Genomic DNA, 18,605 nt, shown 5'->3' on the forward strand with positions numbered 1-18,605 from the left:
CAACCCTTTAGGAACTGAGTGACTTTGCACAACGAAACTGGGAAGGGAACTGGGAAAGGTGCCCACAGGCACTTTACTCACTCACTCACTCACTCGATTGCAGACGATGTAGGAGAGAGACAGAGAGAGAGAGAGAGAGAGAAATGGGAATTTAAGGGTATCAGGAGATGCTGGGGTTGCAGTTGCCAATGGTTACCAACACAACATTGATGTCTTCTACCGAATAATGGGCTTTTGGAACCAGCTGGAGGGCAAGTCCCCCTCCAGTTCCACAACTGGCAACACAGATCACATTGGAAGCACTTGTCTGCCTCTCTCTCTCTCTCTCTTTCTCTCTCCCCCTCCCTGTTTAAATGCCTGGGGCGAAGCCATTGGGTTTGCCTCACAGCTCTTCCCCCCAAAAAATTACCTGTTGTAAAGTTGCCCTGCTAAAATATAATTGCCTCCTCAACCCTCACTCCCCACCCACCCCCCCCCCCACCGCCACCGCCGCCGCTCCACCCCCGCGACGCTTTCTGCTGTTTACTAAATGAAGGCAACTGATCCCGACGTTTCGTACCATTAATTAATGAGAATAATCCTTGCATTTCATAGAACGCCTTGTCGTGTCGTTGAGACGTCTCAAAGCGCTTCGCAGGATATACTGTAAAGTGGATTGACTGTGTGTTGTGTGGGCGAAATCCGCCAATCGACTAACAACCAGGTTCCTACTTATTGCTAGGTAAAGAGAGGCGTGTGGAGTAAGGAAACGTGCCTAAGATTTCGCCCGACCTGTGAATCAAGCTGGGTTATCTGGTTTGCAAGGCGCGTGCTTATAAGGAACCCTTATAAGGACAATATCCATTCGGAGTCTGTTTCTTTCAAGACATCAATAAAAAGGAATGCTTCAATTGGCTGATCTCTGTCATTACTTGTCAGATATGTATTCATCATTTCTGTTTGCAAAGCCAGCTTGTAGGAATGCTCTCTCCCCACGGAGGGATTCATTGGAATTGCCCTTTGTGCAAAAGGGGCCAAGTTCAGGTTAATGCCAAAGATGATTGCCCAAAACAGGGACAGAGTCTGAAATTGATATGCCAATAACCGTGTTAAACCAGCGCTGCGGTAAGTGATTTCGAGATGAGAATTCAATCTCCGTCAAGTGGCTTTATGCTGCAAGGATAATGAGCCATTTAAATCCAGAATAGCAAACTATCCAAATTTAGACCCAAATTCCAATTCATTACACTCGACTATTTTATCATCGGGGACCTTTGCAGCATCTGTATTCTTGCTGGAAGCGAGAAGCTGAGATAATCATTCTGCCCAAAAAAATTTGCATTGACGGCGTGCGTGCAGCAGAGTGTGACCTGGCTGGTGAGTGTGGGAGTGGGGATGGGGGCAGCTTGTTCCTTTCAACGACACGGTAGCTTTCAGCCGGGGCATCAAAAATCCCCCAAATAAAAATTGGCCGCTCGCTCCACGGCAGCTTGCGGGACGGCGCGCGCAAACTGGGGGGGGGGGGGGGCCGCGTTTGGTCCGCAACCTCCACAAGCCCCTCGACGGGCTGCGCTTTGCGGTATATCCCGCGAAGCGCTTCGGGACGGTCTCGAGACTACCCGATAAGGCGCCGCCGTGTCGGGGGACAAGGATTATCATTATCATTAATTATTAATTATTATTATGATTAATTAACTAACGGACGCATCAAAGCGCTTGGCAGGACTTTACCGCAAAGCGGAGTGACTTCACAGCCCACTCTTTGAATATTCACGAGGTATCCCTGAAAAAATGAATAATAATAATAGTGTTGGGGGGAGGGATGGGGGGGAGGGGAGGGGAGGGGAGGAGGGGGTTGAGAGTGAAACCACGCGTTAGCCAGTGCGGCGGAAGCGCACCAGCACGTTCAACACGTGGGCGGTTAAAAAGCCGCGGCTTTGATTGATGCAAAGTAGTGCCGGGTGGGTCGCCGCCCCCCCCTCCTCTCCACCGCTGCCCGGTATCCGTGCGCCGAGCGGTGACGCCATTTTATTTTTCAAAAAAAAAGAGAAGAGAGAAGCGACGAGAAGGAAAGAGAGAGAGAGAGAGAGAGACGGACAGAGACAGAGAGAGAGAAAGAGAGAGAGACGCCACACCGGCCGGAGCCGGGAGAGGAGAGGAGAGCACACGCCGCCGCCGCTTTTGCTTCTGTTTCTGTGAAGGATCATGGCCGACATCGACAAACTCAACATAGACAGCATCATCCAGAGGTTGTTAGAAGGTGAGAGAGAGAGAGAGAGAGATCTGTGAGTGAGTGTGTGTGTGTGAGAGAGTGAGTGTGTGTGAGAGAGAGTGAGTGAGTGTGTGTGTGTGTGAGAGAGAGAGAGAGAGAGAGGACGACGACGACACGACGACGGTTGTGGTTTGGTTTCGATGTGAGAGAGAGAGAGAGAGAGAGAGAAGGGGGGAAAAAAAAGAGTCGGTTTGGCGGCCGCTTCAGCTCTCTTCCTCCCTTTCCCTTCCCCGCCCGCTCTTTCCGTGGTTTTCATCTTTATTTAATTATTATTATTATTATTTTGTTCTCTCTCTCTCTCTCTGGTTATTATATATATATATATACGTGGGTGCGGGCGGGTGGGCGCGCGCGCGCGGAGGGAGGGAAGGCGTGAAAGCAGAGAGATTTTTTTCTCTCTCTCTCTTTTTTCGTGGTTTTAATCTTTTATTACTATTATTATTCTTTCTTTCTTTGTTTCCTCTGGAGGTTATATATATATATATATGTGTGTGTGTGTGTGTGTACACGCACACATCTCCCCTCTCTCTCTCTCCCCCTCTCTCCTCTCTCTCCCCTCCTCCCTCTCTCTCTCTCCCTGAGCGGCCATGTGTGTGTGTGTGTGTGTGTGTGTTGGGGGGAGGGAAAGGTTTGTTTTAATCAGTGTAAAAGGTTTTTTTTTTTGCGGGGGGGAGGGGGAAAAAAAAGGGGAGCGGCGGCTTCTTCCAGGCTCCCCCGGGGGCCTCCGCACGCACTAGGCCTCAGCGTCTTTACCCCCTCTCCCCCCCCCCCCCCCCCCCACACACACACACACACGCCTCCCCCCCCCCCTCCCCCTCAATGGACGCCATGAGCTCTCCCTCCTCTCTCTCTCTCTCTCTCTCCCCCTCCCATTAAAAAAAAACTCCCGGCTCCTTAATAACTGGCGTATTCCCTTCCCCACCGTCCTATTCACTATCTCCTCTCTCTCTCTCTCTCTCTTCCCCCCCACAGTTATGGCTTTAATTCCCCCTCTTCCCCTCCCCCTCCCCCACCGTTACAAGCCCATGGGGGGGGGGTGGGGACGAGAGATCAGAGAGACCCCGAAAGACCGGGGAAAGGGGGGGGGGTAAAAAGCGACGAGGATTTTTTTATTTTCCTTTCTCTCTCTCCCACCCCCCCCCCCTCCCCCTCCCCCCCTCCTCCCCACCACCTCCCCATCACATTACATTACACCCTGTGTCCATTTTGACGTCTTGAGCTTGTCAAGAGCAACGCAAGGCAAAGAAATGGCGGTGTGTGTGTGTGTGTGTGTATGTAGAGCGAGCGATGGGGGGGGGGAGTGAGTGTTTTGTGGGGGGGGAGAGAGAGAGAGAGAGAGTCCAAAATCTTGAACAACTGGGACGTGAAATAAAATGCAAATTGAAATAAAATCCTCTGCCCGAAAGAGAAGCGCTCTTTCTCTTTTTCTCTCTCTCTCTCTCTCTCCTTTTTTTCCCCCTTTCCTCCCCTGGCACACTCCGCAAAACAAAATCCTAGGAATTGAGCGAGGGTAGTGTTCTTCTTCTTGGGGGGGTACGAAAAAGCTTACTGGAACTCCAATGCAAATATATATATGTGTGTGTGTGTGTATATATATATATATATATATATAAAATAGGCTCCGACCCAGGACTTGACGGGGATTTTTCTTGCGGCTTTTTGTGCTTTTGGAATTCAGGTCATTACTTGTTCTAAGTCAAATCCAGTCTGGGTTTATTGTTCCAGATACCGCATGCCATGTTATAGTTCGTGCGTGTGAGACTCTTTTTGTAAGGGCTACACACCAAAAAAAAAAGCGAGACTGCTTTACATTCTGGGGCTGCTTTGCTATGTGTGAATGTTTAATACGGTTTCCGGAATAATCAGTCTCAAGGATGATGCATTTTCTTCCCGAGCTCATGACTTGCAGACGGGTAGCAAGCAATCTGTACCTCGATCATTAGATAATGTCTGAATTTGAGGTGAGGTTACTGATCAGCTATCATTATTTTTGTGTTTTCTGTTCCTGTTTGCGGAATTAGGTGCATCGGATGTTGCCGCACTTTTTAAATTTACGATTTAAGTCCTGAAGATGTGCAGTCCTTTGTGATTGTATTGGGTCTGCAGTGTTAGGTGGCTGCGGTTTTATAGAACAAAGAAAATGCTCAAAGTGTACATCTCAAGGCAGTAAGATTCCAGCCAAGAGTTCATATGATGTCATAAACTCTGAGTGATGCTTTGAACAGTTTATGATGTCTCAATTGTGCAGTTGGATTTAACTATAAACTGAGCTGTTTTATAAATGCTGGGTGGTATTTAGGATCAGTTTGAGTGATGGAGCTTTGGGACTTATATAAACATGTGGAACCGTTTGTTAAAGAGGAGGGTCTGATAAAATTGGCCAAACTGTTACAACCACAATAAGTGATGTATTCTAATAAATGCTTCCTGGAAAGTTTACCTTAAAGTAAAATACTTTGTTTTTTTTAAAAAAAGGAGTAATCGTATCACCTTTTGGGGTCTTCCTCTTTTTAAATACCTTCCTACCTCTTTCTGAATTGTTTTAATTCTGGAAAATTTAACAAATACTGGTTTCCATTTAGGTTTGCTTTGAATAAGTAGAGATACTGATTCTCTTATTCACTCTCTCTTTCCCCCCCCCGCCCCTAGTATAGTATGGGCCCATATGCAATAGTTGCTTTCTGGTCCCAAAAAAATAAGCATTAATTATGTGTGTGAGCCTTGGTTGAGTGTAGTTGGCAGACTATTCAATCAGTTTTTTCAGTCAGCCCCAATTCTGCCCCTACCAAGAATCTACAGTACATGTGTGAATCTTTAGCAGAGGTTGTTGTTGGCAGAGTGTGAACCTTGACTAGATGTTTATTTTCTCCCTATCAGTAGATACAAATGTCAGTACTGAATTACTAAATGCTGGGAGAGGACTTTGGCCAGTTAACTGTAGAATCAGTATGTTACTTGTACTTCATTTTGGTGCGGCTTGTTAAATCCTAAGGACTGCTGCTCCCAACATCAGAAACTCACTAAATGTCTAAAGGGCAAGCTTCTGGAATTGTGTTGCATGCCAACCAGTCAAGTAAATAATGTGCTTGTTTTGTTCTTCTTCACCATAGCATTGAGAACCTACTATACGAGACCCTATTGTATAATTGAGTTAGATTTGTGTGGCTGCCCTGTTTATGTTTCTGGACAGCTTAATAAACATTCATCTGTTGGCATTTTTTATATGAAGTATTCACTCACATAATGTGCCCAGTGGATGTTGCATGCATAATTAAAGAGTGTTTTTTTTTAACTGGAAAGAGAGGAGAAATGTGCATAACAAGTTTGGTTTGATCACAAGTTGAATTGGAACAGATACACAACCTACTCTTGTGGTGGTGTCGTCTTGTTTATGCTGTTAGTTGTTGGCCAGGACACTGGGAGAAAGTCCTTGCTTTTCTTGCCCCAATATCAAATGGAAGATTTATTTTATTAATAACCCAAAAGGGGGAACTAATTGGAAGTTGACAAAGCTTTTTTTGTCCTTTTCTTTAATCCTGCTGCCTAGTTACAACAACTGACTGTTTGTAATGTACAATCTAATATGCCTTACATCAATTGTTGAGTGGAAGTGTTAAATTGGATATTGAAGAAATATGAATAAACACAGATATGATTACTTGGTCTTAATCCTGGCTATTAGTATTACTGAATAATCTATTGGGGGATAACGGTTTCTAAATGCGGAACCCTAAAACCATTAGCTAAAGAGGCTATTTGCACATCAGTAACCCATTTTAAAAACATCAAGCTGTTCCATTAATCATTCTGAGTACTTTGTAGTAGCATTTTTAGTTTATTGTATGTGTTTTGCAAAAATATATATATAGAGTGGTTTTGACCTCATCTGGAGAATAGGCAGAACTAGGAGGAATTATGCAGAGCTAAAAATTACACGATCACTGAAGCAGGAATGATTATAGCTCTAGTAATAAATTTGCTTCTGTCTGATTTAACCTTAATTCCACCAAGTCAGCCTTCTTTCTCTCCTCCTCCCCCCCCCTTCCCCACCACCAACACACACAGCACGATTGGGGTTAATGTTTCAATGTAAAAGGAACAGAATATTTTTTTAACAATAAAAAAGGCAAAATACTGCAGATACTGGAATTAAAAACAAGTTGCTGGGAACTAAGCAGCTCAGGCAGCATCTATGGAGAGATGAAAGTAGATTAACGTTTCGGGTCGATGACCTTTTTTTCAGAAATATTTTTAACTGCTTTGTGTGCTTCCACTTCTGTCTGTGATTGGAGAAGGATCAGGGCAGCCCACTTCCATGACAAGTTGTAAGTGGAAAAGGGCACCTCAAAGACCAGGGCATCACTGCACCTCTGTTTGGTTCATCTTGACAAGATTGATTGTTCCACAATGCAGACGTTTTCAAACCACGAAAGAACTTAATCCGTGCCTTTCCCACAATGTGTTCTTGAATTTCCGGTTCACAGGGTGCTCTTAGCACGGTAACATTATGCTAAATATTTCATGATCAGCTACACAGGATCAGAATTTTTAAGACTAAGTGAAATAAACTTGTAGCCAGTGTGTTGACCTGTCTGTTTTTTCTCTCTTTTCCCCCCCCTCTTGTCTTTTCTCTCTTGCAATCTAGTGCGAGGTTCCAAACCAGGTAAAAGTGTCCAGCTCCAAGAGAATGAGATCCGAGGCCTGTGCCTCAAGTCACGTGAAATCTTCCTCAGTCAGCCCATTCTGCTAGAACTTGAAGCCCCTTTGAAAATATGTGGTGAGTTGTAGCGCCGTTATTTTTTTTAAATGTGCTCTTTTTTAAAAAAAACTCTGGTGTAAGCTATGTCTTTAAGTGCGCTCTAAATGCAAGTTGTTGTTAGAGGGGCACTGTGTTAATAATATTTTTGCCTGTAATAATTGCCTTTGGGTCTCGGTGTTGTGGCACAAACCCCTGTTTATAATGTGGGCTACATTCTGCGACATGTGGAACTGTGAGAATTTTTAATAATAATCCCTGCATTTGATATAGTGCCTTATCATGTCTTCAAGGCGTCTGAAAGAGCTTCACAGAATATTTTGCTGTCTGGATTGTCTTCATTCGTTCCTCCTCTTTGCTCGCCTCACTCCCCAATATTTTTACTCTTGTGTGTTGGTGACTAATTAGTAACTCGTTCTATTTTTCTTGTGCGCAGGGAATTTAGATCTAACTGTAGCTTGTTTTCTCTCCCCCAGGAGATATTCACGGCCAGTACTATGATTTGCTGCGGCTGTTTGAATATGGAGGCTTCCCACCAGAAAGCAACTACCTGTTTCTGGGAGATTATGTGGACAGGGGGAAGCAGTCTTTGGAGACCATCTGCCTCTTGTTGGCCTACAAAATAAAATATCCTGAGAATTTTTTTCTTTTGCGAGGAAACCATGAATGTGCCAGCATCAACAGGATCTACGGATTTTATGACGAATGTAAGGAAATATTTATTTTTCATTCCTTTGCTAGCTTTCGAATCAACTGGCCCTCGAATCAACAAAAGGCAAAGGGATAAAACTCTCCACTTTTCCTCTTTTAGGTAAAAGGAGGTACAACATTAAGTTGTGGAAAACGTTTACAGACTGCTTCAACTGTCTACCCATCGCTGCCATTGTGGATGAGAAGATATTTTGCTGTCATGGAGGTCTGTACTATCCGACATGGTTGCAAAGTCCCATCACATGCACAACAAAACAATGTAAATTGGCATTAAAAGTGCTTCAGAATGTAAGGTAGGAGGAAGCCATTTAAACTGACCGGGTGGGAGGAAGGGGAGAAGAGGAAAGGAACGTTCAAGGGACCAAAGGAACACATTCCCCTCCCCCCGGGGCCAATCACGGCTTATTCTTATAAAGGAGTCTCCTTCTGACAAGCTTATTCTTTCAACCACTGCGCCCCGAAACTCTGGAACTTGCTTCCTCTATCCCCCTCCTTCCCCATCTTCGGGTTGTGCCTGACTGTGCTCTTCACTCCCCAGTCTTGGCATCATGCTCTGCCACTGTCCAGCGCTGTAGGGTGTTGTAACAATGCAAATTGTTGATGGTCCAAATCTTTTATTCTCCCCCACCCCTCCATAACATGCTTACTGTTTCTGTGTTTGCATTGAAGCCAACAAATAGAAATATACTTTACACCATAAACCTACTTGCTATGATTGCCGGCCACAGGGTGAATTGGATATTAGCTGTGACTCATGTTTTTTTAATTTAACCTTTAACTAGGCTTGTCACCCGATCTCCAGTCCATGGAGCAAATCAGACGAATCATGCGACCCACTGACGTGCCCGACCAGGGGCTCCTGTGTGACCTGTTGTGGTCGGATCCCGACAAAGATGTGCTGGGGTGGGGTGAGAACGATCGAGGCGTCTCCTTCACATTCGGAGCAGAAGTGGTCGCAAAATTCCTTCATAAACATGACTTGGATCTCATCTGCAGAGCTCATCAGGTGTGGGATACAGCAGCTTTCATTTGGGTTTAACTTGGGGCTGGCTATCTCTCCACCAATGCAATGTTCCAGCAGAGCTAAACTTTTTGATTGTGACTTATTTCACTGTTTAAAATTGTGCTCTATGGATTGGTCATAATAAACATTTATTGGCTGTGCTTAGATCATAATCAGCCAGTGTTCTTATTACATTGACCCAGAGTGTTTTTCATGTTGCAATAACTCGTAATGTGTGTTTAGGCTGCCAAAGTTGTCAGCTTGACATTTGGAAGCAAGAAAGAGGGGCATCTCTTATCTCAATGAGTCTTGTCTCCCAAGCGCGCAATAGGATGTGCCTACTCATATAAGACAACTGGATAAGAGGGCAAGGTTCAGAGATGCATTTTAGGATGTACAATGGGAAGTTTGTTTTACCTTCAGTAGCTATTTGGAATAGGTTATGAGGGAGGGTGGTCAGGATGCTAGACTCATTCCAGAAACAGCTTATTGCTGTGACACTGCAATGTTACGATGGGTGTATTCTGGAAGGAAGTTATGAAATAAGTGGGAGGGCTTGCTTCATCCGAACCTCTTGCGATATGAACTTGGACACCATTTAGGTGATGTAGGACTTGCATCATTTATCACAATGATTCAAGTCCACAATAACTTCTGCCTCGGTAATTGTAGCAACATAAGGGAGGCAGCATTAGGGCTGCGGTATGAATGTATTACCTACCTCTGGTTTATACTTGGCAGCAGTGCTATTGGATTGTAAATGTATAAATAAATTAATCCGGGTTTGCTATTCTCTATACACAGGTTGTAGAAGATGGCTATGAGTTCTTTGCCAAGAGGCAGCTGGTGACTCTGTTCTCTGCACCCAACTATTGCGGGGAATTTGACAATGCAGGTGCCATGATGAGTGTTGATGAAACCCTGATGTGCTCTTTCCAGGTGAGCAATATTGCAGGCAACACAAGAGTAGATGTGTAACCTCATGTTATTAAAGATGCTTTACTGTCAGCCTAAACCCTGATTGGCCCCTGGGGGGGAATGTGTTCCTTTGGTTCCTTGAACATTCCTTTCCTCTTCTCTCCTTCCTCCCACCCTGTTAAGCTTGCTTGACTTTCGTTAATGTATCAACAGATCATGTTACAGTGTGACTTGTCAGCAATGCCTATTCAAATACTGGATTTTTCTCTCCCATTTAGATTTTGAAGCCAGCAGAGAAGAAGAAACAGAATACAAACCGGCCTGTAACACCACCCAGGAGCATGATCACAAAACAGCCCAAGAAATAAAAACCAGGACACTCCGGCATAGCCTATTTGGACTTGTATTATACCAGTTTGTCTCCCATTTTTAACTTTTTTTCTTTCTCTCTCTCTCTCTCTGTGTAATGTGTATCTGTCGGCTTGCTTGGATTAGATTACTACCCGTTGACTTGTGGTTTCTCTGCTGTGATATACCGAACCCTGGTTGCTGTCCCATAGCAGCAAATGTGACTGCTCCCCCTAAGATGGAAGAATATTATGTAGAACTGTAGATCTCAAGCCTGCAACAGGGCTCCTATTTCTTAGGGAGTGCTAACATTACAGGTGCTGTCCTTCAGCAGATCTGAATGGGAGGGAGGGGTATCGTAGTTGACAAGAAATTTGACATTTGGTACAGTTCATGAAAGTGTTGTAAATTGCCTTGTGATGACAGTTTAATGGGGTTTTTCTTTCTTTGTTTTTTTTAAAAAAGGACTTGGAGATGGTGCTGGCAAATGACCATTTTGGGAGAGGGGGGAGATTAAAACTCACCGTCGAAAGTGTTTAGAAGTGGCATACTGTTTATAAAAACCACTGTGAAAATAACAGTTCAAAAAAAAATTGTATTTTCTCACCAAACGGTTCTTTTGGAGGAATGCATTTTTGCTTTTTTTTTTTGAAGTCTTCAGGTCTGTCACGCCAAACAACTTGTCTTGTAATAGATGTCGTGATCAGAGGAAGGATCTGTCTGCCTCTCCACTCTGCCAGCATCACTGGAAATTACGTAAAATTTGATTGATTGAACACTTCCTGTACTGTATATTTTAAAATGATGAAATAAAGCCATTATTTTACATTTGGCATTTTTTAATTTTCAGTCATAAATTGTTTTCCCCCCAAATTATTTCACCCACAAAATAGATAGTCGATTCACTTTACTGTACAGTTCTGTGAAGTGCTTTGAGATGTCTCAAGGCATAATAAGGTGCTATATCAAATGCTATTATTATATGAAATTAATTCCGTCACTAGGGCTGCCTTGGAGTGGAGGAACGGATTGTGATTCTGCTCATGAACGCATCCAGCCATGTATTAATTGTTTCCTGTTTCTTTTAAGGATTGGGGATTTTTAGTTTAGAGAGAATAAAGTTCAAAACCTCCTTTTCTCTCTCTCTCTCTCTCTCTCTCTCCCCCTCCCCCACCATTGCAATTTTTTCTGAGGCCACCAGAAGCAATCTCTTCTCAGGACTGACACAGTTTGCTGCATTGCTGCTCACAAGGAACAGCGTGTCACTGGCTGCAGCACTGCTCTTTATTTCTGCCTCTCTGCTTGCTCTCTTTCTTCTTCCCAACTATTTCCAAAAGCCAGAAGCAACTGTTTAAAGTACTTGTAATGATCACGATAACCACCAGTTTTCTCCTCTGCACAATAAGCTCCTGATCTCAGCTATAACTGCAGGAGACTCGTTTCTCTTTCCACCTACCCTCCACCATCCACAAGAAGAAGAAAATCGTGGGGAAAGCTCCCATGGGCTTCCCACTGAGGGAGGAAAGTGGCACTTTGTTAGACTCCCTGGGTGTCAATTTGCTCTTTCAGCTGAGTAACAATGCATTGTTCAAAACAAAAGGGATGGTGGGAAATAAAGCTTGTTTACAAATCCTGACTCCTGCTTTTGGTGAGCTATTAAATATCACTCAGATTCCACCAGCCTCGTGCACTCGTGTTGAGCAAATGTCGATAACAACAACTTGCATTTATATAGCATTCTTCACGTGTGGTAGCAACTTGAATGCTTAATGGTGGCCTAATGCCGAGGAAGTGACTAAGCACAGTCCAAGAGGAAGGTTGTCAGGAAATAGTATGGCCTGAGTATTGTACCGAATACCAGTTAGTTGGCTTCAGTGAGTTTGATCGGGTGGGGAAGGAAAAGTGAATTAAACTTATAACCACTTAGCACTAATATTGATCAAAGGTGGGTGGCGATGACTGATCTTGCACGTTCCCTAATCTACCCTTGACTCCTTTTGATTTCTACAGATTGATCTGAGTAATGTCACCTAGAATGCTTTCTTTGGTTCCATAGCTGACCGCACTATTGCCAGCTGGACATTGGAGGAAAGGGTTTAATAATAATAATAATCCTTGCATTTGATATAGCGCTTTTCACGGCGGGAGGACGTCCCAAAGCGCTTCACAGAACACACTGTAAAGTGAATTGACTGTATATTTGTGGGCGAACGCGGCAGCCAATTGCGCACAGCAATGTCCCACAAACAGTCGTAGATTGAAAATGACCAATTTATTATTGTTTTTGTTTTGGAGGGATTATTATTAGGCTCTGTGTGGAGTAAGGAAACTTGCCCAAGGTTTCGCCCTCTGCCTGGAATTGAACTCAGGTCTCTCGCTTGCAAAGCGAGTGCTCTAACCACTGAGCTACAGGACTCCACAAAGTGTTGCTACCTCAACACAGATTCCAAGCCGCTGCCTAGAACAATTTCCTGCACCCTATGTCTGTTAATTGCACCCTTGTTGAAATGCTCAACATGCTTTAAAAACACTGCGAAGCTATCAGCAGACCTGCTAGGAATTTTATTTATTGTCTCAGCTTAGTTAAACAGTTCAAAAGACAAGACTTTTAAAGTACTGTACTTTGGTGTCTTCTTGATGCCAGACCTTTGGAATGTAACTAAGACCAGTTGTGCAATAGAAGACTTTAGCTCCCCTTTTTGCTCTGCTTCTTTCTAATCTTAGCCCTATATAAAGCTCCCAATCGACTTTCAGCACCTCATATACACTAATTAAGTTTTAAACCTCTTGAGTGGAGGGAATGTTGTGTTTTAATGATGCTGCTTTTCACTTAGGATTGACAACGTGCTTCCCACAGTGATCCAGCGCAATGAGATAAATCACTCATTTGCCATGGCATTTACAGCACAGAAGAAGGTCATTTGGCTCCTATCTATGCTCGCTATTTTGATAGAGGAATCCATTCAGTCTCATTTACCCACATTCCCACCCCCCCCCCCCCCCCCACCATACTGCTTGATAAGCAGGAAGCGTCCCTCCAGGGAGAGAGAGTACCCATTCCATTCCAACAATCTATCTCTGGACTTTCCATGTGTATGTGGGATGCATGGAATTCTCCGTTTGGTTCGGATGCTCTTTTAAGCCCGGTGATGGGTTTCCGCATGTGTCGAGACACCTGGCTTAAGCCAAAACAAACTGCTGCAAATAAATCCTTTTTATTTATCTGTCTAGTTCCCTCTTGAAAGCTAATATAGATGCCGACTTAGCCACAGCACTCGAAAGACCATGCCAAACAACTTTTTTTTAAAAAAAGAAAGCTCCCTTTTACTTTAAATTACTTAATACAATTAATACCCTTTGCTTCCCAAATACCCCCTCCAACACCCAAATGGTTTCTGCGTGGTCACTCGCATCAGTGTGAGGAAGGAAGTGTACTTTGGCTTTTAACTGTGCTGGCTCTAATTATTTTTAAGATGAAAAAGGATAAAACGTGGGGGAATAAATCCTTGGTTCCCCCCCCCCTCTCTCTCACTAAAACAAACAATGGGCTTCAACTCTCAAAAGAGTTAATGCTCATTAGGTGAATACTTTAGATTTGAACCTAAATCTATTGCAAAAGAGTGAGTCTCATCGGTGAGGAAACCATAAGAAAAGTAAGAAGCTTACATTTGCAGATAAAGTAGCAGAGAAAAAGCGGAAGCAAAGGCATCCTGTGACCAGGAAAAGAGGCGTGAGCAAGGATTTGGGTCAAAGAGTAGACTTTTTTACACAGAAGGATATCGACACGCAATTTCTTTCTCTCCCAAATCCTTCTTGTAAGTACATTTCCTAAAATCGTTTGTACTTCTGCAGCTGAGTTTGTTTGTAAGCCGAAGGTTTATCTTAAAATCTGTTATTTTCTCTTGTGCACTGGAGTTGCAATTTGATCATTTTCCGAAATAATAAATAATAATAATAATCCTTGCATTTGATATAGCGCTTTTCACGTCTTCTAGACGTCCCAAAGCGCTTCACAGAATATACTGTAAAGTGAATTGACTGTATGTTTGTGGGCGAACGCGGCAGCCAATTGCGCACAGCAATGTCCCACAAACAGTCGTAGATTGAAAATAACCAATTTATTATTGTTTTTGGAGGGATTATTATTAGGGCTGTGTGTGGAGTAAGGAAACTTGCCCAAGGTTTCGCCCTGGAATTGTTTGGAATTGCACTCAGGTCTCTCGCTTGCAAAGCGAGTGCTCTAACCACTGAGCTACAGGACTCCACCGCCCCCCAAAAAATATCAAACCCTACCTGGGTGTTTAATTCCCCTCCCCCCCCCCCCCCCCACCTGAGTGCAATGTTAAGTGCAGAGAGTAAAACGTTTCACCTCTCTTTGTGGTACTGTGCTGAATGTATTTGGTTGAGTCGTGGATATAGTCATGTTATTTCATGTCACCTTGTCAGGATGAAATTACCAGACCTCCCGCCCCCAATCACATGGGAAAGCCAGTTCACAAAATGAACTGGGAACTAACTTGCTTTTAACATTTTAATCGTGTTTTTTTAAAAAAATTATAATTTGGCCGCTCAAACTCGGTTATATAATTATAATTTACATCCTGTGCGCAATTGGCTGCCGTGTTTCGCCCACAAAATACAGTCAATCCACTTGACAGTATTTCTTGTGAAGCGCTTTGAGACAAACGTTTCGATGAAGTGATAAGGCGCTATACCAAATGTGGGGATTATTATTGTTAAACGTTTGCGTACCTCCTGTTACTCAATATGCTCGTTGCCATACTGTTTCACAATTTCAGTTTTACTCACTTAAAATGTCTCCATTTTCTGAAGTTGGGTTTTGTTCCCGAGTATCAAACCGTAACCAAGTGACTGTCCTTGATATGTGCTGGTCTTCAGCATCACATCCCACTCGCCTTCCAGTCGGTGGGGGAAGCCTGACCCACTTGGTAGACCTCACGCCTCTGGGTTAGAAGGTTGTGGGTTCAAAGGCACCACTTGTCTCGTCAAATTCATAGTCCAGAGTGACACGCACCAGTGCGGTACTGGGGGAGTGCCTGGTCAGGTGAACATTAAGGATCCTGTGACACTATTTGAAAGATGAGAAGGGAGTTTCTCCCGGTGCCTGTGCCCTGGTCAGTTCACTTCACAATATATTCTGTGAAGAGCTTTGAGACGTCCCAACGACAAAACGCTCCGAGACGCTGCCCCACGTGAAGGGCGCTACAAGTTGTTGCTGCTGCTGTTGTGATAAGTTGCTATCTCAAATGCAAGGATTATTAACTTGGAAATCCTGACTTTTGTTGTTACAGGAGAAGCGGGACTGTAAGACACTGTGCCGATGGCAAAGATCCTCAAGCATTTCAGCACCGTGGGTGATGATTATCACAGGTGGTGGGAGGAGGAAGAGGAAGATGAACACAATGAAACTGTGGAAGTTACTGAACAACCAACCCTTCCGTCTGACTTCAGGGCTTCTCTCAAACGACTGTTCAACTCTGATACGTTTCAGGTATCTTTGATTTTAACTGAGTCTTTGAGTGAAGGCACTGGGTGGAGTCCAGTGTCTTCACTCAAAGGAGTCCTGTAGCATAGTGGGTAGAGTGCTCGCCTCGAGCAAGTGAACTCAGGTTCGATTCCCAGGGTGGGGCAAAACTTTATGCAAGTTTCATTACTCCACACAACGCCTGTTTACCCAGCAGTAAATAGGAACCCGATTGTTAATCAATTGGTGGATTGGGTTCTCAGGGTAATAATCCCTTAAAAAAATCAAAAATGTGTTCACTCAATCCATGACTGTTTGCGGGACGCTGCTGTACGCAATTGGCTGCCGCGTTTCACCCACAAAATACAATCAATCCACTTTACAAGCGCTTTGACTCTCAACAACGTGATCGGGCGCTGTATCAAATGCAAGGATTATCATTATTATTTTTATTATTGCTTGCATCTGAATTTTTTTTGAACAGATTACCATCGTGTGTCTGGTTATCCTGGATGCATTATTCGTGCTTTGTGAATTGCTGATGGATTTAACGATCATAAGGACGGACAAAGATAAAATAGCTCCCCAGGTAGAGTACCATGTTCTATAGCAAAGAAAAACTTGTGCGTTAGTAACCCAGAGGATCCCAGGTCTAGATCCTAGTATGTGTTGAGAAGCTTACCATTCAGGCAAAGTTAAACCAATTAAGAAATCCGGGTGGTGTAAATAAATACTAGGAAATTTTACAGAGGCGAGAAAAACAAAAGGAGCTTATGGGAAAATTGTACAACAATTTAAGCCTCATCGATTCATTAACAATGGATTAAACGTTTAGTGATTAATCTTGTGGTTCCATCAGAATGCTTGCGTCACCCTTCATATCCTGATAACGTTACATCTTTAAGGTTCACCCTCCATTTACTAGCTGGTCTGTTTTGCTAATATTAACAATAATCCCTTACATTTTGGTAACTGTGCCTTTCACAGGAGGACATCACCAAATGCTTCACAGGATATGTTGGAAAATGTAACAACTGTATTTTCTTGTGGGCCAACACTTTCTTTTGCAACTTTTAAGCAAGAAGTGGTATACTGTAATTTTAAGAATTTCATAATAACATGAATGCTTTGCTATTTTAAAGGTTGCACATTTTACGGACTTCTGCTAGCTCTTCTTCACAGGATATATCATAAAGTGCAGTGACTGCAGGCGAAATAATAATTTAAGATAAAATCCCATACAATCACTGGACACCTGAACCACATAACTTGCCAAATGACTTTCTAAGTGCGTTCAAAATAGATAGGACACGACTAAGTCTATGCACTCCTCAATCCCATTTTTCTTAGCGTACTCAAAACAAAATGTTCTATCTCTATGATTTACCAGATGTTTTGCCAATTCATGGCAAAAAAAAAAAATCAGAGGGGAGATGTTGAGGAATCTTTTTACACTGCGAGTTGTTACGATCTGGAATCACTGCCTGAAAGGTGGAAGCAAATTGTATAATAGCTTTCAAAAGGGAACTGGATATATACTTGAAAAGGAAAACATTTTCCAGGCTCTGGGGTAAGAGGAGAGAAGTGGGACTAGTTGGATAGCTCTTTCAGAGAGCCAGCACAGGCACGATGACCGAATGGTCTCCTTCTGTGCTATAAGATTCTATGATTCTATTTCTCTGCTGAAGATTAACCGTGTCCCTTTTCCTCTGCAGGTGTTTCACTATCTGAGCATTACTATCTTGGCTTTTTTTTTACTGGAACTGTTCGGCAAACTCTACGCCTTCCGCTTGGAGTTCTTTCGACATGTTTTTGAAGTCCTGGACGGGATCATTATCCTCATCTCCTTCGTACTTGACGTTATCTACATTTCCCGGGAGGATATTTTCGATGGCATGGGATTACTGATCCTGCTCCGACTCTGGAGAGTGGCCAGGATAATTAACGGTACAGCTCCGTGCGTTGTGGTTTCAAATTGAATACGTTTCCAGAGCGAGCAGGAAAGCGGCAGAATCGTCCGTAACTGGAGGACGTGTCATCTCTCCTGTGTACAGTATTCCAAAAATCAGGAGAGGTTTGGATGAAGAAGCCCATTTGATCTCATCCTTCCAGACAATCTACGCCCCGACCAACCCCCTTCCACCGTCTTCTCATTACAGGATTTAACTGTTTATTATAATAATAATACTTGCATTTGTTGCTTAGATAAATCACAGTAATCTTGGCCTATATCACTCTTCCTGATAACTCATTCCTAAACCAAGCTTCCTCTCAATCTTTGCAGACAAGAAAGACAAAACAAGTTATTTATAACAGGAGAGGGTTATTAAATACACTATGTGAATAGCCAGTGCCTTATTAACTGTGTGCTGAGTCGCCGTTCCTTATTTTGCAGGAATTCTCGTCTCTGTGAAGACACGGGCTCAAAGGAAGGTAACAAAGCTGAAAAACATTAATGCTGACCTGGTGCGGAAAGTGGATGTCCTGCAAGCTGAACGCACCGAGCAGGTAAGAGTGGCCACTGAGCAGCGTGATTATAACTGATATTTCTTTAAAGAAATAAAATACAACTTTCAGTCCATTTCAAAATTGTTTTGACAGGCGCAGGAAGTTGAACGGCTACGCAGATTACTCCAACAACACTGGATTAACAACCAGACTAATTGAGAAATCCCTTTAGGGCAAAGCATTGTTTGAGGAACTTAATCAGGAGTTATTTTCGTAAAATTATCTCAAAGGCTCCTTATGCTTTTAAGGACTGAAAAGTGAGATTTTCAGAACTTGAGCCCAGCTTTTCCTGCGTCTCTTGAGCAACTCCATTAACTTCTCATTTCTAAAGGTGGTTGAGTGGTAACAGGAAGCAATGAGCCATTAGCTTAATCACATCCCAAAGAATGAACTAAAATCCTGGGGTGGTGGTTTTGGAGGGGCTGAACCCTCCTCGGTCCTTTTTTAAACCTTGCACTTGCACATCAGTTGAGTAGCTCCTCGACTGAAATGATTTCTAACGTGATTTCTTAATGAGGAATTGAGTGGGTATTCCCTGCAGTAACTGCACGTTAACCCATGGGAACTCCACTCCACAAGTAGATTGTATTGGAGCAGCTACCCTAACTTGACTTACATTTGGTTA

General features: G+C 43.4%; 2 protein-coding genes across 2 annotated transcripts; both read left to right on the plus strand.

Moving 5' to 3' along the window:
• Positions 1 to 1,954: 1,954 nt before the first annotated feature.
• Positions 1,955 to 11,623, plus strand: ppp1cc (protein phosphatase 1, catalytic subunit, gamma isozyme). The gene is made up of 7 exons (XM_007902256.2): positions 1,955 to 2,239; positions 6,897 to 7,028; positions 7,484 to 7,714; positions 7,819 to 7,923; positions 8,501 to 8,724; positions 9,526 to 9,660; positions 9,918 to 11,623. Exons 1-7 carry the CDS (start codon positions 2,185 to 2,187, stop codon positions 10,005 to 10,007), a joined length of 972 nt encoding a protein of 323 aa, XP_007900447.1. The 5' UTR covers positions 1,955 to 2,184; the 3' UTR covers positions 10,008 to 11,623.
• Positions 11,624 to 15,310: 3,687 nt separating this feature from the next.
• hvcn1 (hydrogen voltage-gated channel 1) lies at positions 15,311 to 18,205 on the plus strand. Its single transcript, XM_007902257.2, has 5 exons — positions 15,311 to 15,499; positions 15,957 to 16,061; positions 17,188 to 17,419; positions 17,868 to 17,980; positions 18,074 to 18,205. Exons 1-5 carry the CDS (start codon positions 15,329 to 15,331, stop codon positions 18,137 to 18,139), a joined length of 687 nt encoding a protein of 228 aa, XP_007900448.2. The 5' UTR covers positions 15,311 to 15,328; the 3' UTR covers positions 18,140 to 18,205.
• Positions 18,206 to 18,605: the final 400 nt, after the last annotated feature.

The sequence above is a fragment of the Callorhinchus milii genome, unplaced genomic scaffold (genome assembly GCF_018977255.1).
Source record: "Callorhinchus milii isolate IMCB2004 unplaced genomic scaffold, IMCB_Cmil_1.0 Scaffold8, whole genome shotgun sequence".
NCBI classification, from domain to species: Eukaryota; Metazoa; Chordata; class Chondrichthyes; order Chimaeriformes; family Callorhinchidae; genus Callorhinchus; species Callorhinchus milii.